A 23588-nucleotide genomic window follows, 5' to 3' on the forward strand; every position below is an offset into this window, starting at 1 on the left:
GTGCCCTAATAAAAGAGGCCCCACAGAACTCACTTGCTCCTTTCTCCATGGAAAGATATGAGAACCTGCAGCCCAGAAGAAGGCCCTCATCCTACTGTGCTAGCACCCAGACTTCTAGCCTCCAGAACTGTGAGAAATAAATGTCTGTTGTTTTTAAACCACCCGGTCTGTGATGTTTTCTGACAGCAGCCTGAACAGACTAATGGCACCTGCTAATGAGAAACACACATAAAAACTAGCCCATACTGATTAAATCTAGAAAGTTCATGCAACGGTTTGACTTCCTTCTACTTTCCAGAGAAATTCCCTGTTTAATAGTCCCTATTAGCGTTTTTCATTAAAAACATTAAAGGCAGTAGAATCAACTTGAACGAGTGTGTGAGCTCTTTAAGGTCAGAGTTGCTTCACTCAGCTTTGTATCCTCAGGAGTAAGCAAAGGCTAGCCTCTGAGCACACATGTGCTTCCTATCACACAAGAGCCACACTCCCCAAAAGCAGACTTGGGAGTACATCATTTGGTTCAAGCAACAGAGACAAAGGTTGTCAAGGAGCATTGGTCCAGGTGTGCAATATACCTTCCCAAAGAGGTTACTTCAGCATTACCTTAGTATTTTAAGAGGTCTATTTAGATGGCTGGCTGCAAATTCAATGGGATGCTAAGTGAGCTCTCTCTCTCTCTGTGATCTCAGAAACCATTTGTCTTGGCTCCAGATAAACTATTTATGGCAGATAGAACTGATGTGGTGTCAAGACCAAGTCCCAGAGGCTTAATACCTCTAAAGATGGCAAAAAATATCTGTTGGATACCCAATAAAGAGGGCACAGAAACCTTAATTGGGAGGGCTGGGGAAAAGCCTTAAGAAAGACCACCAGCCCTTAGAATACTCTAGCACCAGAGCTGAAATAAGGATGTGTCACATAATCAAAAGTCCAAAGGCAAGAACTTGTCAGCAGATCTCAGCATTGCCCTCGATTCCTTTAATACGGTCTTCTCTTTGTTTGCTGACTGCCTGCTGCCTGGATGCACTTCTAGGACCTGACTGGATAAAGTGACCTGGAGTGTCAATTAGCTGGTATATCCCATGTGACCTATGTCAAAATTTGGAGGTGGGGAAAGGAAATAAGAAAGATATTTGTTGTGGTAAACTCTGTGTTCCTTTGTTAAAGCACCTTCCACCCCCCTGCTGTTCAGCCTCACCAAAATAGCATGCCTGTATATTACTTGTGAGTCAAACTTACAGCTTTTGATGAGGTACCTGAGGTTAAGAAATAAAAACTGTGTCTCATTTCTCATTTTTAAGTGGTGCTTATCCTTCCAAGGACAATGGGATTTACAGTCTCAAAAGGCAGAAGCATATATTACGAACCTCAAGATGCTCTTAAAGACTTTTTTTTTGGTTGCCTCATGGTGGCAAGAAAGGCAGAGAATAGTGTTTCTCAAACAGCCTCCCAACCAGGGTGCAGGAGGTGCTGTCAAGCAGTGGAAGCCCTCGAGCTAGTAACCAGCAGCACAAACATACACGGTATTTAAGATCCAAGAGCAGACAGGTATATCTAGCCAACCCTCACAAAGCAAAAGATCAAATTGATAACAACAAAAGAAGAAGGAAAATAAAAACAAATCAGCCAATAAACTCATTCAGTTAGGTCAGATATGCTGATTAAAGTCTTATAACTTCCTCTGGAAAATCTAGTTTCTGTCTTATTTTAAGCAGTTATTAAGAGATTCATATTTACAAAAAATAAATCAGAGGGCTAATTTTTCTTTATGAAGAATTCACTGAAGAATCTCCTTAAAATGTAATTTCTCTGGTTCATTTCAAATATAACTTTATACCAATTTCAATTTATTTCCTATTCAAGAACATCTGTTTGGGAAAATGAGGCAACAGAATGAGAAGCAGACAGCCCTAATGTTCACCGTCAACCAGCAATTTCTGAAGACCACCCCAATAATCTTAGTATATGACATATATGTGGATGGTCGACTATCAGCTCCAAGATCGGCTCAGGAGAGATCATGGAAGTTGGAGAAGCCAGGGAAGCCTTGCATCGGGGACTGGAGGAGGTACAGACTCTTGAGGAAGAAGCGGGAAGGTGTAGAAAGAGAGCAGGTTGAGGGGAGGTGAGCAGAGGCTGAGAGGCTGGAATGCATATGTCGGTCTGGGTAACTGTTCTGGTCCTTTGTCAGTGGTGTATATCCTCTGGGGTACAGAAGAAGCTCACTGGTGGTTGGAGGGATAGCCAAAGTGTTTCCATGGACTATTCAAAGGCCAGATCACATATAACTAGAAGGCATTATTAAAAACACAATTTGAAAATGTAACCTAGACCAAAATATGTAAAGGGAAGCTTCTAAGGAAGAGTTCACTTCTTTCCTCAATAACTAATGCTGAATAGGGAGTGTTCCAAGCCAGACCACAAAATAGTAGAAAAGTCTGGGACCTTAAAGAGGCAAAGACCCATGAAAGAGCTGGGAGCTAAAACTGGCTGCTAAGCTGGCTAACTCCAAGTGTTCCCAATTCCACCCAGGCTGATGAAAACATCACTGTGGACATGGGGAGCCACACACAGCAGTTCCTGCTAGCATAGGCCAAGCGAGAGTAACGTAGGAAATAATTAGCTGGAACCCTGGAGAAAAGTTTTAACAATATTTTAATTGAGCTGAAGGAAATAAAATCCTTTAATAAATAAACACAAGCCTCTGTGTACACTGAGGTTCAGGTGGCTCACTAGTAGGGTCAAATGAACCACTAGGGTTCTCTAGATAAGGCCTGATAGCAGGAGAGAGGGAGCATGACCAGGAAACACATAGAAGGCAGTAAGACCCTGGTTTCTGCAACATAAGTTGTTCTTGAGTTGCCTAGTGCCTTAGGGAACTAATGTCTGTCTAGTCAAGGCTATGGTTTTACAAGGCAGTAGTCATGTATGGATGAAAGTTGGAATGTGAAGAAAGCTGAGCGTCGAACAATTGATGCTTTTGAACTGTGGTGTTGGAGAAGACTCTTGAGAGTCCCTTGGACTGTAAGGACATCCAACCAGTCCATTCTGAAGGAGATCAGTCCTGGGTGTTCACTGGAAGGAATGATGCTAAAGCTGAAACTCCAGTACTCTGGCCACCTCATGCGAAGAGTTGACTCATTGGAAAAGACTCTGATGCTGGGAGGGATTGGGGGCAGGAGGAGAAGGGGACGACAGAGGATGAGATGGCTGGATGGCATCACTGACTTGATGGATGTGAGTCTGAGTGAACTCTAGGAGTTGGTGATGGACAGGGAGGCCTGGTGTGCTGCAATTCATGGGGTCGCAAAGAGTCGGACACAACTGAGCGACTGAACTAACTAACTAACTAGGGAACTAATATTCATTACAGGAAAATAGAGCAGGATCTCTCCTCATCCCCCACAACAGTACTAAACACAGAAATATTATATTCCTGTCAAAAGTGGAAAGAATAATTTTATTGACATTATACTTGTTCTGTCTGTAAATCTGGCATATACAATTAGCTGCGTGTGTGCTCAGTTGTGTCCGACTCTGCAATGCCATGGACTGTAGCCCACCAGGTTCCTCTATGGGATTGTCCAGGTGAGAATACTGGTGTGGGTTGCCAATTTCTCCTCCAGGAGATCTTCTTGACCCAGGGATCAAACCTGGGTCTCCTGTGGCTCCTGCACAGGCAGGTGAACTCTTTACCACTGAGTCACCTGGGAAACCCATATTCTCCAGGCAAGAGTACTGGAATGGGTTGCCATTTCCTTCTCCAATGCGTGAAAATGAAAAGGGAAAGTGAAGTCTCTCAGTCGTGTCCAACTCTTAGCGACCCCATGGACTGCAGCCCACCAGGCTTCTCCGTCCAAGGGATTTTCCAGGCAAGAGTACTGGAGTGGGGTGCCATTGCCTTCTCCTATATACAATTTACTTCTTACCAAATAAAATGGACAAAAGAAATACCAAAATGTGCATTTAAAAGCATATTCATTAATAAGAGTGATTTTCTCTAGGGAGAGGCCCTGGTTGGGGTTAGGGTTGAAGGCAAGGCTAGGGAACAAGGGTAGGAGACAGATTTATCTTTCAGTTTATATCCTTCTGTGTCAATTTAATTTTGTATAATGTGCATGTATTACTTATTCAAATAATATGCACTGATTAATCACATTTTTATAAATCAAAACCCAAGGAGTTTTACATTTCAGTGACTCTATTGATTAGTGACAATCAAATGTACTGAATAACGAAAGATCCATCATACGTAAAAACTGACCTTTGAGGCCAGTTTTTAAAAAAATTATGAGTAGATGTGAACATGGTCAAAATAAAGCCAAGGCTAAATTTTGAGATTGGAGGAACTGATGTACACTTTTATGTATCAGTTCACTAAATAGTAGTGATTAAAATGATCATAATAGCAGTATATAATAGCAATATAGTTTATATACTTACACGCCAAGAAAAAGCCAAGTCTTTCATAGAAGTGACACGAGGCCACAATAAGGCTCAGTATCTAACTCTGTACCCGTGGATATACTATACTTCTAGAAACTTACCAAGGGTGTGTCTTTTCCTCCCACAATGCTGAGACCAAGCCCCGAACGCCCTTTGGATATTTCTATAATCATCTCCTGGCCAGGAAGGATGGGACACGTGGCGGGGCCCACTGACAGAGGAGCCTGGAAACCACCTGGAGAAGAAGTGAGCACAGAGTGACGGCAAGCAGGAGAAGCATCTCAGCTTGTACACTCTACTGCTCGGGGAGTGCAGGGTTTGTACGTGTTTATCATTGCACTCTTTTCCTGCCAAGTATCATGAAGGGAAACACTGGGTCACCACTCCCCATTCAGCCATGGATGAAACATGACATTCCTATGACACTTTTGAGATGAAGACAATAGCTACCACCAACCCAAACCATCAACCACTTTAGTTACATAGTATTTGAAATTTTTTTAATCTCAAAATATACCATGAAAACTGGAAATTTAAGTTGATTAAATAATTAAGTACATGTAGGTATATGCCATAATTACATATATTAATAATGATATATATGACATAAATTTTGAGCTATAGTTTTAAAATATTAGAAATAGTGCTTCAATACTTTCAGTTAGAGCATATCATATGAATTAAGACATATAAAGGATCCAATCAATAAAGTATGACAAATGAAAATAATCCCCAAATGGAAACATAGTAAAAGAAAATTGTGTCATAAACTGTAAAATTAATTGCTGGGTCCATAAATGAAAAGCTTGTTAAAAGAGTCACTGCTGTTTTACTTTTAAAACTCATTGTTTTAGGCCAGTTTTTCTAAAAACTGGGAGAAAAAATATTTACACATATCCATTTTCAGTCAAAAGTCACTCACACATTTTTCAAATGTTTGAAAAATCCAAACATTCAAAATTACAGTTTCAAGAGAATCTTATAATAGTTTCTAGAGAACTTCATATATTTTATAATTAATTTTGATCACTGTGAATACTGATTCTTGTTGCTGTTTAGTCGCTGTGTCTGACTCTTTTGCAACCCCATGGCCTGTAGCCTGCCAGGCTCCTCTGTCCACAAGATTTCCCAGGAAAGAATATTGGAGTGGGTTGCCATTTCCTTCTCCAGGGCATCTTCCCAACCCAGTGTTTGAAGTCTCCTGCATTGGCAGGTGGATTCTTTACCACTGAGCCACAAGGATCCTTACCTCGTGACAGAATTTGCTAAAGGACTGATAATAAAGGGCCCCATCTGCTGGTCAGCTGTGGCTAATGCACAGTGGCCAAGCTGACATCCACAAACCTCTGCTCAAGCAAGGGCCAGTAGACCATGGCCCCAGCACCAAGAATGGCTTCTACTTCAAAAGGTTAAAAAAAAAGTCAAAAGAAAAATAACATTTCAACACATGTGAAAAGTATAGAAATTTAAATTTTAATATCTGTGAATAAAGTTTTATTGGAATACAGCTCTACTAATTCATTTATATCCAGTCTACAGCTGCTAATGGCAGAGCTGAGTAGCTACAAGAGAGACCATATGCCCCACAAGCCTCATATTTACTACCTGACTCCTTACAGAATGTTTGCCAATCCTTCCTAGAAAACAAAAGAAAACAGGCTCCAGGTAAGCCTGTAGGGGCTCTGCTCTGACTCAGCAATAATCATTGTCTCTGGGACAAAAGGGCACAGGTTTCCAGATGTTGCAGAAATGGATTTGAGTTTCCAAGGAAATTAAGGAAACGAATAGTGGATGAAACTGAGGCTCATTGGTCATCAGAAAATGTATGTAATTGCTATCTAAGAGGCTGTTTAGGGGATCAAATAAATAACATGCTGGCTCAGCCCAGGGTCCGGCATAGTGTAGCATTCACATAGGTGCCATTCCTGACCACATGGAATTTATAAATCTAATGGCCTCTTGTTTAACAGTGAGAAATTTAGTGACATAGCCTCAGTAACAATTTTAAAATGCCGTATTAAACGAGTATTAAACTGTAAACCTAATTTGACTCTAGATATTTATACAACACATGTATTTCATGCTCTATTTTTCACTAATTTACAATAAAAACAATGTACCATGGCAGTAGAGCTTCACGAATGCTTTAAAAAGTTTATGCCCTTACATAAATCACTAGTTTAGTCTCTTGACTGAGGGAAAGCAGTCAGAGACACTGGAGGTGGCATTTCTTTCCCTCTTCTGCTTCTGCCTCACCCTAGCCCAGCTGTAAGTCAGTCTCGGTGTTTATTTCTCTCAAAGAATCCAGCCCAAGGCCTGACTCCTACCAAGTCCCCAATCAATGTTTGGCAAGTGGATGGCTGAATGAATCTAATTTCCACAGATTAAATTGTGGGATGATTAACTTCTGTTAACGAGGTAAAAATGTGGGATATTTATTATCAAGATTCCACTGGTCTACGCAGGGGTCATCTCACGTCTTCGGTAAAAGGCCAGGTGGTAAATATCTGGGGCTTTACATGCCATACCAGCTCTGGTGCAGCTATTCACATCTCTCTTTATAGCGCGAAAGCAGCCATGGATAATATGTAAACAAACCAGTATTCCCATAAAATTTTATTTATGGACACTGATATCTGAATTGTATACAATTTTCATGAAACAGTCTTTTGATTTTTTTCTAGCCTTTTAAAAATGTGAAAACCATTATTAGCTTCAGGACCATATAAAAACAGATGGTGGGCCAACTGTGACCCAGGGGTCAGAGTTTGCTGACCACATTCATTAAGTATTTTGGTAAAAATCTAGTGCTTTAGAATAATACCTGCCTCGTAAAATTTTTAAGAGTTAATGTTCATGAAAAAAAAAAATATGTAAAAGGCAAATACCATAAAGGTGTCAGGTCTCCTAAATTCACGCAGGGTCATGTTTACCACTGGTGAGCAAGGTGTTTTAAATAGTCCTTCTTTTAAAAATGATTTATATTGGATAAAAGCAGGTGGAAATATTCATTATTCATTTTGAAGTTCTATTTTCAACCATTAGTCAGCATAATACAATCTAGCAATTCAGAGATAAAGTAAATACTTATTTCATTAAGCACTGAAAATTAACAGTCTATAAATAGCTCATATCAACATATGCAAGTCTACAATTTTGCTCAATGTGGTTTTTAAGATATACTACCTGTGAACTATATACAATCCTTTGGCATGATTAGATAATAATCCGGAAGCCTCAGATTCAAGTAGCATATATTGAGGGCCTTTTTTTTATTCTAGTACTTTTATATTCAATGAACAATAAGCAATCCCACTGGTGGAGATGAGGAAAAAGATGCTGGAAATCAAGCAACCAATCCAAGTCCCAAAGCTCAGGAAGTAGAGCAAGGATGCCAGCCAGGCTTCCTGACTCCTGATCCAGTGCTCTCTTCAGGACAACACAATCCTTTCCTTTTCTAAGGTTTGATGAATCAACTCAAGTCTGCTCAGAGAAAGAGTCATACCATAGCCTGTGAAGTCTGCATCTGTTGAAGGGTATGAAGTTGGTGCCAAAGGTATCTCTTGTGAACTGAAGGACATTTTCGTTGAGCATTTTTGCTGTTTCATTTGGCTGTTGGCCTACAAAAGGAAGGAAGGTTAGATGAATGTCAGAGAAGAGGAAGGTAACAAAAGGAGAAGACTTAAAAACTGGGGTATTGTCACCAAAACACTCCAATAATGCCTCTTGAAAATTCAAGTTGGAGAGGTGGCAAGGGGAAGTTAGGATGATTTTTGTTTCATTCCCCATGCTTCCTTAATTAACTTTAAAGCACTTTGGTGAAGGATGGATCAAGGAAGGGAAGAAGGACAGAAACCATCATTGTGGTTTATGTATGAAGCCAGAGCTGGCAAGCATTTTTACATGATGAAATCAATGTGAAGTTTATAGATCTGTGCTGAGCCCAGTGAAAAACAATCTATGCTGCGGATGTTCTGGGTACATGACACTGCCTGTCTCTTGGGGACACATTCACATGGTCAAAGATTCATGAGGTAGGTTAATTGACATGAGGGGTAGGAAAGGTAACAAGCATCTGCTGAAAGCCTACTAAGTGCCAGGTACATCATTACACTTCATTTACCTAAAAAAAAAAAAAGCTTATTCACCTTCAATTCCCAGTGCCTGGAACATAGTAGAGCCTGGATAAATGCTGAATGAATGAATGAATGCACAGAGCATAATTGAAGACATGGAAACTCAGTGGGAAATAAATCTGTAACTGAATGAAAGTACAGAGACCTTTGCTGTGTGAGCTTTAGAAAATGAACTTGTAATTCTAAATTTTTGTTGCTAAAACCTCTAATGAGTATTAGTATTAGAAAACTAAGAAAAACCAAAAGGACTCCATGCTTGCTTAACAGGCAGTTAAGAAATATACAGAGTAACCTGACCTGCCTTCTGGATCTGTAGTTAGCCAGGGAACCCATCCCCAGCTGGAAGATTCTGGTGGAGACAGTGAAGCACCAGCCTGTCCCTGGAGTCTAGAAATAGGATCACGGTAACTGCTCCAGAACAACAACACCCCAAGATTCCAGCAGTGGAAGTCTATGCTTCAATACAAGGCATTGTGCAGTATGCAACAAGGAAAGCAATACCACTCATTGTATATCTGTATTGTGCTCGCCAGTTTTCAAAAATACTTTCATATCCATGAATTCATTTAATCATGAGAATAACCTGGAGAATTAGATAATGTTACTCTCTTTTATAGATGAAGAAACCAAGACACAAATGTCAAGTGACATCTGAAATCACACAGTTAATTAAAGGAAGGAGTAGGACGAAAAGGTGGTATTTGAAGAATGCTACAAGTTTAAAGTGTTTATCAAACAGCTGCTAGGCAATGATTCTACTGATGTTCTTTTTTTTTTCTCTGCAGTTTTTCTATTAACATCATTTAACAGTGATTGTACACTTATTTAAAAAGACTTTCTGGAATACATATTTTTGGTGATTTTAAAAAGAGGAAAGTAGAAAAATGACAAACCAGGAGTTACTATGAGAAAACTGAACAATGGAACCACCAATCCAATTATTCTAAGGACCATATTCCCCAACCTCCTTGAAACCAGACATAACCACAGACTAGTCTGTGTTATGGTATGGCACGTAAATAAACATGAATGTACAATTTTCAGGTTGTTTTCTTAAGAACAATCCTGCCTTCCCCTTCCTTATATGAAATTCAGATGTAATGTAAACAACTGGAGCAGCAATCTTAGATTAAAAAAAAAATAGATGCTAAATTTTGAAGATGGAAGAGTAATCAAATAATGATGCAGTAATCAGATAAGAGGTGCTTGGGTCCATGACACCGTGGAGACACTGTCATCCTCAAACTGATCACAGCCACCCTGTTATGTAAAAGAGAAACTTCTTGCAGCAATTGAAAGTAATCTTAATACACACAGGACTTATGTCACCTCTCCTTTGTATCATTTCAAAACAGAAAATTGATAACAAAGCTATGTGCAGGCTACAGAAAAGCTTTTATGAAAAGCTGTGAATTTTAAAACAGGAAAGCACATGAGACAGGCATCACTACCTTATGACTTTTATAACAACAGGGAATGTTTGTTGCTCATCTTTATTTCCCAGTTCATGTAGCATCCCATTTCACTGTGTGTACTAGGAAAGTTTCCAATAAATATAGGTTGGAAAAACGAGGAAATAGTTCATAGAAACCAAGTGAAACAAGCACATATATTGAGAGGCTTATTGTTGGTAGGTGTGGTGATGAATGAATGTAGCCGCCATGATTCATCCATTGACATAAAATCAAACTACTAAGTATTGAAAGATAAAGATTGGATTTGTAGACTGTAAAATTTGAGTATTTTAAAGTTACATAAAAATATTTTAAAAGATGAAGGACTGCACTTGCTGTTGAGTGTTACTATATTCTAACATTAGAGTTTGAATGGATTTTATAAGTCACGCAACCAACTAAACCAGGGGTTCTCAACCCTGTCTTTATAACAGAAGCTGTTAGGGAGTTTAACATTTATGAATGCTAGAACTCCTATTCTAGACCAAAGAAATTGGCACTAGGGATATGGAGCTCAGACAAATGTTTTCAGAGGTAGGGGTGGGGATGTTTGTCTTTTTAAGTTGAGATTTATTTTTTAAAGTTAAACCATGGATTCTTAACCCAGGATAAAGTGAAAGTGAAGTCGCTCAGTCATGCCTGACTCTTAGTGACCCCATGGACTGCAGCCTACCAGGCTCCTCCATCCATGGGATTTTCCAGGCAAGAGTACTGGAGTGGGTTGCCATTGCCTTCTCCGTTAACCCAGGATAAATGAGCTTCTATCATTAACCCAGGATAAATGAGCTTCTAAATGGTTTTCAGAGGGAATCCTGGGAGCTACATAACCTCTGTGTTTGTAGCAAAGTATACCAGTGTTTTTCTGGGAAAATAGTCTATACTTCATCAGATCTTCATGATAGGGAAAAAAATCAATACTCAAAAGAAGATATGAATTGCTGAGTTTTCTATCACTAATTAGCTATGTGACCACTGACAAGCCACTCAACCTCCCACATGTCCTCATCTTTAAATCAGTGGTGATAACTTTTCACCTTGCAAGGTTGTTATGAAGATTGAAAAGTACATAAATAAACCTATCACTATTTCAAGAACAACTTAGGAGTTCAGTTAATAATAGCTATTACTGGTTTTATGTCCTTTGATAACATATTAATAAATGATCAGCCAGTTTCTGATTGAAAACCTTCAGGGATGAAAAATTCCATTTCCACAAGGAATCTATTCCATTGTGGAACAGCTGAAATGGTGGGGAAGTTCTTTATGACGAGCTGACACAGCTTCACTGAAGATGTTGCCCGCTGATCTCTGAGCCATTTCTCTTCTGCAGCCACAGAAAAGGGTCATCATCACTTTCCCAAAGGAGAATGTTTTATATATTTAAGTGCTCATTTTTCAACAGGGAAAAGAAAGGCCAGAGGATGTATAGGATTTACCCAAGTTCTAAAATTCTATGGGTTATAAAATTTTAGAGATGCTTGATATGTGTCTTGAGACAGGTGGAAGTATAGAAAGTACTATCACATTAATTGTATTTGCAAATACATTACCTAAGTTAAAAAAAAAATCTGGTTCTAATTTTTTTTTAAATTCCTTAGTTTTCAGTTGAACTAAATTTTTTCTGTTGAACCTTATTTTTAAGGTTCTTTCTACATCTATTTGTTTTTATTTAGGTTTCTGGCATACAATTTTGGATACTTTACAAAGGCATTTTCTTTGGTAAGGTTTGAAATATCATATATTCCCCATAAACTCTAGTAATCTGTAGTTCCTTAAACATAAAACTAGTTAATATAGTAATAATGTAAACTTTAGCAGCACAAAAAAGTTCTACAATGACAAAAGTACAAACATTTGACAGAAATTTATATTTTTTTAAGAAGAAAAGCTATACATACAAGAAACATTTGTTCTTACATTTGTATTTCTACAAAACTATAAATTTTTTCTCTTAAAATTTTTATTCATGACATTATGTAGGACATTATGAGGCCCTCAGAATTTAGGTGTAAGTGTATTTTCAGAGATGCCTCACTTTCAAACACTTCCGTAGGGTGTTGGTACAGGGACACAACAGAGGATATTTCCAAACATCCTCTGCATAGAACAGGTGATACAGCTGCAGACTGTCACCAGGTTGGTAGACACATCATAGCTTCCTGCCAAGTAATAAAGGATCAGATTTCATTATAATCATCTCCTTTTCTTTTGGAACCCATCATTATAATTCATACCATCCCAGGAGAGCAACCTAAAGGGTCAGTTACGTACATTGTCAGCTGGACATTCCAGTGCCTTTTGCTGACCTGCCAGCACACCAACCACCTGGGAGATGTCTTCCTGAAACATAAAAGATAAGGCCAGTTATCAGCATTACAGGGTCAACTGCCCTCTCCAACTTCAGTAGTTAAGCACCATTTAATGAGGCTTCAAGTTACTAACAAAAATGACACACCAGGATGAAAAGTTTTATTCAGCCACCTGTAATAACTCTCAGAAATGAATGCAGCTTGTCATTTCTGAATGCTCTTTTGGTCCTTTCAGATATGTCAGCCTTTAAGCCTATCAGATATCTTCTTATGGTCATTTCAGCCAGAGGTTTTTCTTCTGCTGTCATGCCAGTGATCCCCATATCTATATTTATACCGAGTGTTAAATCCTTTCAAGTTTCTAGTCCTGATATTAGAATTTCTTTCCCCTTAAGATATCCGATTTAAGGCAAAACAGCACACTCATTAAAGACACTGGGAGATAAAAGATATGTTACTCAGAGCTCCGTGGAGAAATGTGGACTTCAGACCTGAGAGAGATGCAAAGTATCAAAACATATGTGAAAGTGATGTGCAGTTAAAAGTACAGTTAATCAAAATAAATGATAACAGCAATAAACTGGGCAGAATGCTTATCTCTGCTCCCACCATATCTCATCCTTTTTTTACAGGCAATTTATAGGGGAAATTATTATATGATGGTTTACTCAAAGGCATGAACTCATGCATTTTGTTCGACCAAGCAGGGAATATGGAGAGAAGCTGATCTGGATAGGAGAAAGGATGGGTTTACTCTAACAACAACAATAACACATGTGCTCAGTTGTGTCTGACTCTTTGTGGCCCCGTGGACCATAGCCCGCCAGGCGCCTCTGTTCATGGGATTTTCCAGGCAAGAATACAGGAGTGGGTTGCCATTTCCTCCTCCAGGGTATCTTCCTGATCCAGGAATCGAATCTGGGTCTCTTACGTCTCCTGCACTGGCAGGCACAATCTTTACCACTGTGCCATCCATGGGTTTATTCTAGCCCTTGGTAAATGTCTGAGAGACACCCAGGCGGAGAGGTCAAGTACACAGTTGGCAGGTAGTTAAGCTATCTCAAGATGAGAAGAAAGGTGGGACTTGTAGAGTAGAGTGTTAGGAGTTTGTGACCCTAGCTCCTGAACTTAAAAGTTCTGAAATCCTGATCAGGTTACCTGACCTCTCTAAGCCTGAGTTTCTTCATCTACAAAGTGGGAAAAAATAAGAGCAGTTACACAGTAGGGATGTTGAAAAGATTAAACAGAGCAATACATGAAAAGCACTTAGCATGGTACTTGGCAAATAGCAAGTGTTTAATAACGATGCTAATATGCAGAGTGAGAAATTTCATGAGAAATGCTGGGCTGGAAGAAGCACAAGCTGGAATCAAGATCGCCAGGAGAAATACCAATAATCTCAGATATGCAGATGACACCACCCTTATCGCAGAAAGTGAAGAAGAACTAGAGACCCTCTTGATGAAAGTGAAAGAGGAAAGTGAAAAATTTGGCTTAAAACTCAACCTTCAGAAAACTAAGATCATAGCATGTGGTCCCATCACTTCATGGCAAATAGACAGGGAAACAATGGAAACAGTGACAGACTTTATTTTTCTGGGCTCCAAAATCACTGCAGATGGTGACTGCAGCCATGAAATTAAAAGATTCTTGCTCCTTGGAAGAAAAACTATGACCAACCTAGACAGCATATTAAAAAGCAGAGACATTCTTTTGCCGAGAAAGGTTCATCTAGTCAAAGCTATGGTTTTTCCAGTAGTCATGTATGGATGTGAGAGTTGGACTATAAAGAAAGCTGAGCACAAAAGAATTGATGCTTTTGAACTGTGATGTTGGAGAAGACTCTTGAGAGTCCCTTGGACTGCAAGGAGATCGAACCAGTCAATCCTAAAGGAAATCAGTCCTGGGTGTTCATTGGAAGGACTGATGCTAAAGCTGAAACTCTAATACTTTGACCACCTGATGCGAAGAACTGATTCATTTGAAAAGACGCTGATGCTGGGAAAGATTGAAGGCAGGAGGAGAAGGGGAAGACAGAGGATGAGATGGTTGGATGGCATCGCCAACTCAATGGACGTGAGTTTGAGTGAACTCCGGGAGTTGGTGATGGACAGGGAGGCCTGGTGTGCTGCGATTCATGGGGTCGCAAAGAGTCGGACACGACTGAGCGACTGAACTGAACTGAACTGAACTGAACTGAATGATGATAGTGAATGAAACCTACCTATGATAAACCCACATTCCTAACTCTCTTTTAGGGTTGGTGAAATTACCTGGATAGGACATTTTCTCCTTTGGGGAATGCTGGCGTATTATCTGAAACTCCCACCCCAGTCCCCACTCTGGTTTCTTCTCTGGACATACTGGCATACTCTTTCTTCAACAGGGTCCCATCAGATTTGTAAATACACCATATATAATGATCAGATTATGCCCAGTCATTCATTATTATTAGATTAGGTTATAATTTATTTTGTCTCCTTTATCTCCTATTAGCTTCTAACCTGAGAGATTTAACCCCACCACATAATATTCTGAGACTACAGCTTAGGACTCCTGGATGACTGTATCACTAGCTGCCTACCTGTAACTTATTTTTTAGGACCATAACTATCTCTCATTTAGATTTTCTCTTTTTTCCCCATATGGGAGAAAGAGCCTAGAACTCTTTTCCTCATTCCTGGCTTTTTTCTTTTTTTAAACTTTACTTCTAAACAGATTATGTGACATAAAATGAATTTTAAAATTACCTCATCCTTTAATTCTTCCTTGAGCCCTGGCATGGTGCCCCTTAACAGTATGACTGATTAATTTTATCACTATTTTTAAAAATTTTTAATTGGGGGATAATTGCTTTACAATATTGCGTTGGCTTCTGCCATACAACAGTGTGAATCAACCACAAGCATACGTATGTCCCCTCCTCTTGAACCTCCCCCCTCCCCTCTCCCCCATCCCACCTCTCTAGGTTGTTACAGAGTACCAGGTTGAGCTCCATGTGCCTATACAGCAGCTTCCCATTGACCACCTATTTTACAAACGGTAGTGTAGATATATAGGACTTCCCTGGTGGCTCAGACAATAAAGGGGGAGACGAAGGTTCGATCCCTGGGTTGGAAAGATCCTCTGGAGAAGGAAATGGCAACACACTCCACTACTCTTGCCTGGAGAATCCCAAGGATGGAGGAGCCTGGCAGGCTACAATCCATGGGGTCGCAAAGAGTCAGATATATATATCCCACCCTCCCCTTCTCCCTTCAAAATGTGTCCAAAGCCTGTTCTCTATGCTTGCATCTCTATTCCTGTCCTGCAAATAGGTTCATCTGTGCCATTTTCTAGATTTAATATATATGAGTTAATATACTAATACAACTGATTTTGTCTTATTTGCTTCTTGAACATACGGCAGAATAGAACATGAGCTTGATAAAGGGCTAGTGTTGAATGAATCAAAGTTCAGGAACTTAAATCTTGAATGCATCTGGGTAGATTTCAGAGCCAGTCATGAAAGAAGAACACACAGAGGAAGTGACCCTGTGGCCTCTACTTTAAAGGATCACAGTCAAAAACAGAGAAGAAAGACATTGTAAAGTCAATAAATGGTGCTCATGGAAATTTTCAGAATAAGAGTTCTAAACTGTCTTATAAATGGAAACTATTGGTGTTATTCCTTCCAGTGTGAATCTAACAGACTTTGGAAGAGTGAAAAGTGCCTCTACTGAAAACGATACAGCAGTCTGCAATTCTATCTTTGCTTAAAGCTAGATTAACCAGCAATGTGACAAAGAAGCTGACTTCCCTGCTACATACTTTAAAACTCGCTTTGCATATGACATAGAGGTACTATACAGAGGTACTGAACTTCCCTAGTGGCTCAGATGGTAAAGAATCTGCCTGCAATGCAGGACACCTGGGTTCAATCCCTCGGTTGGGAAGATCCCCTGAAGAAGGGAATGGCAACCCACTCCAGTATTCTTGCCTGGAGAATTCCATGGACAGAATAGGCTGGTGGGCTACAGTCCATAGCGCTGCAGAGTTGGACACAAATGAATGACTAACACTTTCACTTTGGGGGCTTCCCTGGTGGCTCAAATGGTAAAGAATCTACCTGCAATGTAGGAGACTCGGGTTTGACCCTTGGGTCAGGAAGATCCCCTGGAGAAGGGAATGGCTACCTACCCACTCTGGTATTCCTGCCTGGAGAATTCCAGGGACAGAGGAGCCTGGTAGGCTACAGTTCATGGAGTCACAACGAGTTGGACACCACTGAGCAACTAACACTTTCACTTTCATTTCTGGGCTTCCCAGGTGGCTCAGTGGGAGAGAATCTGCCTGCCAATGCAGGTGGTGTGTGTTCAACCCCTGGGTCAAGAAGGTCCCCTGGAATAGGAAATGGCAATTCCCTCTAGTATTCTTGCCTGGAAAATTACATGGACCAAGGAGCCTGGAGGGCTATAGTCCATGGGGTTGCAAAGAGTCAGACACAACTAAGCAACTATGCATACACACAGAGCTACTACTAATTTCGCAGAACTTGCCCTCATCATTTGCACTTTTAAATAGAAAGAAAGGGCACTGGACTAGCAGCCGCAAAAATTTGGGTTCAGATTGGTTCCACTACCTATTAGCAGGAGATTGAGGGCAAGAGGAGAAGGGGTCAACACAGGATGAGACGGTTGGATGGCATCATTGACACAATGAACATGAGTTGGAGACAACTCCAGGAGACAGTGAAGGAAAGGGAAGCCTGGTGTGCTGCAGTCCATAGGGTTGCAAAGAGTTGGACACAACTTAGCGAGTGAACAGCAACAAAGTGCTTAGAAATCTTCATTTCTCCCAACAGTAAGAATGCAGTAACTGCTACCTAAATAAAGGGATGCGATCGAGGTTGAATTCAACACATGCTTGAGCATCTGCTCAGTAGTGTGAGAAAAGACTAATGGGGTCCTGTACATAGGACATGTATACATCTGGTGAAACAAATATTAGAGAATTAATGATGGAAACACTGCATTACAACTGAATGATATGTGTGTGAAGGTATGTGGCAGGTAGCAAGTACCAGAGAGGTATTGGTTTCCTTCCCTTTCTCTTTCCTTCTCCCCAGAAGTGTGGAAGGATGAAAGCAGAGCTCTGAAAAGCATCTGGTCCACCACAATGCCCCATTTCTTATACCGATTACCCTTAAGCCTCTGGTCCAAGGTATGGAGCCAGCACATGATGGGGATAAAAGAACCACCAGAATTTAAGGAGCACAGCTGCCAGTTACCAAGTCAGGTGGGCTACCTGTATGTTGAGATGTCAATGGACAAATAGAGCTGTGTTAGGTACTTTCATCATGCTCATTTCATAGCTGAAGTACTGAGAATCTAAAGTACACGCTGAGTCAGAACTGAACGCAGACACATCTTGCTGCAGAGTCCCTGCCTTAACCAAGGGGCAAACCGCAGGGCCAAGGAAAGGGCTCGCCTGCTCCCACAGCTCATACAAGATTCCCAGGAGTCAGCCTCAACACCGAGGCTCCGTTTTAGAGTTAGCAGGTCAGAACAAGCCATGCCTGCTTATTGTGAGCCTGGGCAGGAAAAACAAAACTCGTGGCATTAGCCACTACACTGACCTCAGGTGAGTCACTTTCCTTCATGTTTGCATATGAATTTAGAACTTATTAATTTCCCTGGAGAAGGAAATGGCAACCCACTGCAGTATTCTTGCCTGGAGAATCCCATGGACAGAGCAGCCTGGCGGGCTACAGTCCATGGGGTCACAAGAGTCAGACACAACTTAGCGACTAAACAACCACTTCCACCACTAATTTCCCAACTACAGCACCAAGGGAGATGTTAGCGCCTTCAAAGATGAGGTTCTGGGACACTCTACGGGGTTGACTTTGCACAGGGGACCTCTAAGTAAGAAAACTGAGGAAGGAAAGCAGAAAGGTCTTCATGAAACAAACCGAAATGACACATTCCGTGACACATTCAGCACAGCCAGTGAGTTCCTAAAACAAATGCTTGGTGGGCCAGGTAAATCACTCTGATCTAGAGCAGGAGCTTCGGGGGGTAGACATAAAAAGCACCCCCGGGAACATCCTAAATGAGAGAGAATAATGGGACTGATGTTCAGCTTACACTCACCAAAACTGGTTGACTTCGGTCCCCAAGATGGCTACTCAACAGGCCTGTCTGTCTGGCCACATGACTGGTCCAAGTGTGGACACTCAAACCACACAAGAGCAAAAGTGAACCCAAAGGCAGAAAATCAGCCCCTTTCTAGCAGAGAGGCTTAGGTGCTGGGAATAGCTGTGCTCCCACAGTGCTGAGGAAGCAGGGCTGAAGCTGAGAAGAGTCAGGCAGATGTGCAGAATCACCTCTGTCAGCACCAGGCCTCCGCTTCCAACCGTACCGGCCTTCAGTTATACAAAAACCACCTGTAGCCAATAAGGCACCTAAATGAAGATGAAGTGAACTGAGCATAAGACAACAGACTGAAGAAGTTTTGCCTAGATCAGTCCCACCCTAATTCCTACTCACTCATCTAATCACCTGATCAAGTGAAATCACATTAGCACAAGGTCCCATCTTAATTCCCCCTTCAATAGTACTCACCAACACAAAGTTATTTAAAGTCAGATTCAGATCCTGCCTGTGATACTTACTAGTTGTGTGTCTCTGAGCCTCAGTTTCCTGATCTATAAACTGGGGATAGTAATAGGACTCACCTAATATGAAACACAAAGTCATGCACTTAGAATGATGTCTTTTAGAGCACATAGTAAATGCAGTGACAGCATTAGCTGCCATCATTCTCAGGAATTCTGAAAGCTCTGAAGGGAAGACCTATGTGTCCTGCTCACTGTGATATGCCCTGTGGCTCTCACAGTGCTGGGGATATAACAGGACTTCAATACAAACTTGCTTATTGACTGCTTTCTTTGAAAAATAAGATAATAAACATAGGTTTTAGGTTATAGGATCTTAAAATTATGTTCACTAATAAGGCTTCCCCAGAGGTGGCTCCGGAGAAGGTGATGGCACCCCACTCCAGTACTCTTGCCTGGAAAATCCCAGGGACAGAGGAGCCTGGTGGGCTGCAGTCCAAGGGGCCGCTAAGAGTCAGACACGACTGAGCGACTTCACTTTCACTTTTCACTTTCATGCATTGGAGAAAGAAATGGCAATCCACTGCAGTGTTCTTGCCTGGAGAATCCCAGGGATGGGGGAGCCTGGTAGGCTGCCATCTATGGGGTCGCACAGAGTCGGACATGACTGAAGCGACTTAGCAAGCAAGCAAGTGGTGGCTCAGTGGGTAAAGAATCCGCCTGCAATGAAGGAGACACAGGAGAAACAGACTCAATCCTTAGGTTGGGAAGATAACTTGGAGGAGGAAATGACAACCCACTCCAGTATTCTTGCCTGGAGAATCCCAAGGACAAGAGGAGCTTGGCTGGCCATAGTCTATAGGATTGCAAAGACTCAGACACGACTGATGCAACTGAGCATGTATGCACAGAGAAATGAAAACTTTACAAGAAACACCACTACACTTCTGAGAAGCTCTGGGATTCAGATGATGGAGCACCAGTCACAGGAGAGAAAGTATGAGTTCAGGGCTCTGGCTGTCACAACTGAGAGCTTCTCTGGGCCTCTCATGCTTGCTAAATAATTATGATTATAAGATTACTTTCTCAGGACTTTCCTGGTGGTCCAGAGACTAAGACTTTGCCTTCCAATGCAAGGGGTGCAGGTTCGATCCCTGGTCAGGGAGCTAAGATTCTACAAGCATGTGTGCATGCTAAGTCACTTCAGTCATGTCCAGCTCTGTGCAACCCTGGGGACTGAGGCCCTTCAGGCTCCCACATGCCTCAGGGCCAAAAAAACAAACAAATAAAAAAAGACCAAACAGAAGCAGTATTGTAACAAATTCAATAAAGACTTTAAAAATGATCCACATCAAAGAAAAAATCTTTAAAAAAATAAAAAAGATTACTTTCTCAATTTAGAAATATCTGGTAAGCAATAGCTTCCTTTCTGGCAAGATGAAATTCGAAGTTGAGTAACAAGTCTCCACAGCAGGCCATTAAATCGGATGGGAGTGAAAGAAAGCCAGCAGATGTCCAAGATGTGAATCTGTGTTAAAATGTGTATCTATATCTCTACTGTCTTTGAGTTTGTGAGGTTACTTCACATCTCTGTATTATCTTCATTACAATGCAGAGGGGAAGAGAATGGAATGAAAAGACCAAAGGTTTTCTCTTGTGACTTTTGCACAAGAAGTAGACTTGACTGCAGATATAGTCTTTTTTTTTTTTATTACTAAGAAAGGGAAATTTATCATGTAGGCAAATCTCAAGTGATTTTCAGAAATACAAGACATAAAGTATGACGAGCTGCGAAAAATGCTGCCATTGGTAATTTGCATACTGTCACAAAAGAGAGGCTGATGCTGACTCACAGAAATTCTCCTATAGGAAACGCTACACTCCTGCTATAGATGCTGTTTTCCTGCTGGATCTGAAACAGAGAACAGTGTTCACACCGTGGCTTCAGCTTCCAGAGCCAAACTAGAAATCCTGCAGTTCTTGATGGAGAGCAAACGGGATAAAAATGGATTTTAAGCAAATAGTTTAAGATCTTACTTTAAAAATGAGCAGGGTATTACACCTGAGAATTCCAGCCTGGATACAGAAGACTTAAGAAGAAGCCCATAATCATCAGAAACACATTTTAAACTATTTTTTTCCAATCTTGGATGCCAGCACTTCAAAAGCACTTAGAAATAATTTTTAATCAAGCGCAGCAGTCAAAATTGATGAACTGAACCTGATACAGGGGTATGTTATGTCTTTAGACTTCCACACTGAACTCCTTACCTTCTCCCATAAGTCTGTTTCTCTGTTATGCTTTTCCTTTTTCTTTTAATTACTGACAACATCAACCCCCCAGTTAGCCAGGTTTAAAACTGCAGCCAGCTTTTACTAATCTCTGTCTTTGTCTGCTTCCATTGAATCATTTGCAAAGTATTCCTGACTTCAAGGACACATATGAAGCAAAGCAGATTTTTCTTAGATTTTGGGATTTCACAAGCCAGAAATTTTTCAAAAGAATTTTGGGGTTACAGAGTTACCTTCTGTGGGGGGCAAGTAATTGAGAGCATAGAAATATTAGGTTGGAGCATATGAATTTGCTATTTTATGAATCAAGAAATGGTCAAATATCAGTGATTTAAGAGGGTTCAACTTATTCAGGTCCTTATTACCACCATAATGTCCTGTAGGAAGAGCCATTTTTACACTGTTAGCTAGGACACAGTTTTAAAGGACAGTCCTTTAAATCAAATAAATTTAGCTTTATGAAGAACTCTCCATGTGGTTATTATTTTTCATATTTCCCACTGCCCAGTAAACACTGTCACAGATCCATGTGGGTCTAATTAAAAATTCTTTAGTATTATCTGGATAAAGAAAAAAGCTTGGACTTTGGAGTTTGACTGTGGTCAGATCCTAGAGTTTTAGTTAGATTACATGCTCTATGACAAATAAGACTTCTCTATGGGAAATAGATGGGGAAACAGTGGAAACAGGGTCAGACTTTATTTTGGGGGGCTCCAAAATCACTGCAGATGGTGATTGCAGCCATGAAATTAAAAGACACTTACTCCTTAGAAGGAAACTTATGACCAACCTAGATAGCATATTGAAAAGCAGAGACATTACTTGGCCGACTAAGGTCCATCTAGTCAAGGCTATGGTTTTTCCTGTGGTCAGGTATGGATGTGAGAGTTGGACTGTGAAGAAAGCTGAGTGCTGAAGAATTGATTGTGGTGTTGGAGAAGACTCTTGAGAGTCCCTTGGACTGCAAGGAGATCCAACCAGCCCATTCTGAAGGAGATCAGTCCTGGGATTTCTTTGGAAGGAATGATGCTAAAGCTGAAACTCCAGTACTTTGGCCACCTGATGCAAAGAGTTGACTCATTGGAAAAGACTCTGATGCTGGGAGGGATTGGGGGCAGGAGGAGAAGGGGATGACCAAGGATGAGATGGCTGGATGGCATCACTGACTCGATGGACATGAGTCTGGGTGAACTCCAGGAGTTGGTGATGGACAGGGAGGCCTGGTGTGCTGCGATTCGTGGGGTCACAGAGTCGGAGATGACTGAGTGACTGAACTGACTGAACTGAAACTTCAGCTTCTTCATGGGTTGATACCAGATACCTCTTGGAGAGGCAGTGTAGCATGAGTCAGGCCCATGAGTCAAACACATACTGCTTTGAATCCTTACTGTGGCACTTTCTGCCCCTAAGCCTTTGAGCAAGTGACTCAGCATCTCAGATACTCAGGTCCCTGGTCTGCAAAATGGAGGTAATGATGCTTTATTGTGGGGAGGATGGAGATAATACACTGTGTTCATTCCTAACAAATGATAAGTGCTCAGCAAAAATGGGTCATATATTATTACTACTACTGCTCTTGTTGGGATAAATGAGATAATCTTTTCAAGTGTCTATTACAGGGACAGGTACTAATAAATAGTTATTACATAACAGTTTTCTGTCTTACAAAGAGACTTAAAACTCAGTAGACAAGACAGAACAAATAATCTTTCCCTGAAAATCTGCTTCTCCTCCTCTTATTTTTTCACCTTATTTATATGGCCACTCTGCACAGCATGCAGGATATTAGTTCCGAGACCAGGGATTAAACCTGGGGCCATAACAATGAAAGTGCCAAATCCTAACCCACTGGGCCACCAGGGAATTCCCTTCCTCTTCTCTTTCTTTTCTCGGTGAGTGGCGTCAACCAACCAGCCAGTTGGCTACCCATGTTGTAATATGAGAGTCCTTGCAACACTCCTCTTCTTCAGTTTTGACATTCACACAATCATTGCTGCTGCTGCTGCTGCTGCCGCCAAGTCGCTTCAGTTGTGTCCAATTCTGTGCGACCCCATAGACGGCAGCCCACCAGACTCCCCCTTCCCTGGGATTCTCCAGGCAAGAACACTGGAGTGGGTTGCCATTTCCTTCTCCAATGCATGAAAGTGAAAAGTGAAAGTGAAGTTGCTTAGTCGTGTCCAACTCTTAGCGACCCCATGGACTGCAGCCTACCAGGCTCCTCTGTCCATGGGATTTTCCAGGCCAGAGTTTTGGAGTGGGGTGCCACTGCCTTCTCCGCACACAATCATTAAGTCCTATCAATTCTAACTCCTGTATATACTGAAAATCAGCACTCACTAACAGATCCCCTAGT

The 23588-nt window shown here is 41.0% G+C and overlaps 1 protein-coding gene across 3 annotated transcripts in view; it reads right to left on the minus strand.

Annotated features, from left to right (window-relative positions):
• The window catches only part of PATJ (PATJ crumbs cell polarity complex component), a 364628-nt gene that overhangs the window by 71413 nt on the left and 269627 nt on the right, over positions 1 to 23588 (minus strand). For all 3 annotated transcript variants that reach the window (XM_068992464.1, XM_068992473.1, XM_068992482.1), the window contains 2 exons: positions 7952 to 8066; positions 4548 to 4681 (listed from right to left, as the gene is read on the minus strand). In XM_068992464.1, the coding sequence (XP_068848565.1) occupies positions 4548 to 4681; positions 7952 to 8066 (249 nt within the window). The remainder of the gene's footprint in view (positions 1 to 4547; positions 4682 to 7951; positions 8067 to 23588) is intronic.

The sequence above is a fragment of the Capricornis sumatraensis genome, chromosome 2, assembly GCF_032405125.1.
Source record: "Capricornis sumatraensis isolate serow.1 chromosome 2, serow.2, whole genome shotgun sequence".
Taxonomy (NCBI): domain Eukaryota; kingdom Metazoa; phylum Chordata; class Mammalia; order Artiodactyla; family Bovidae; genus Capricornis; species Capricornis sumatraensis.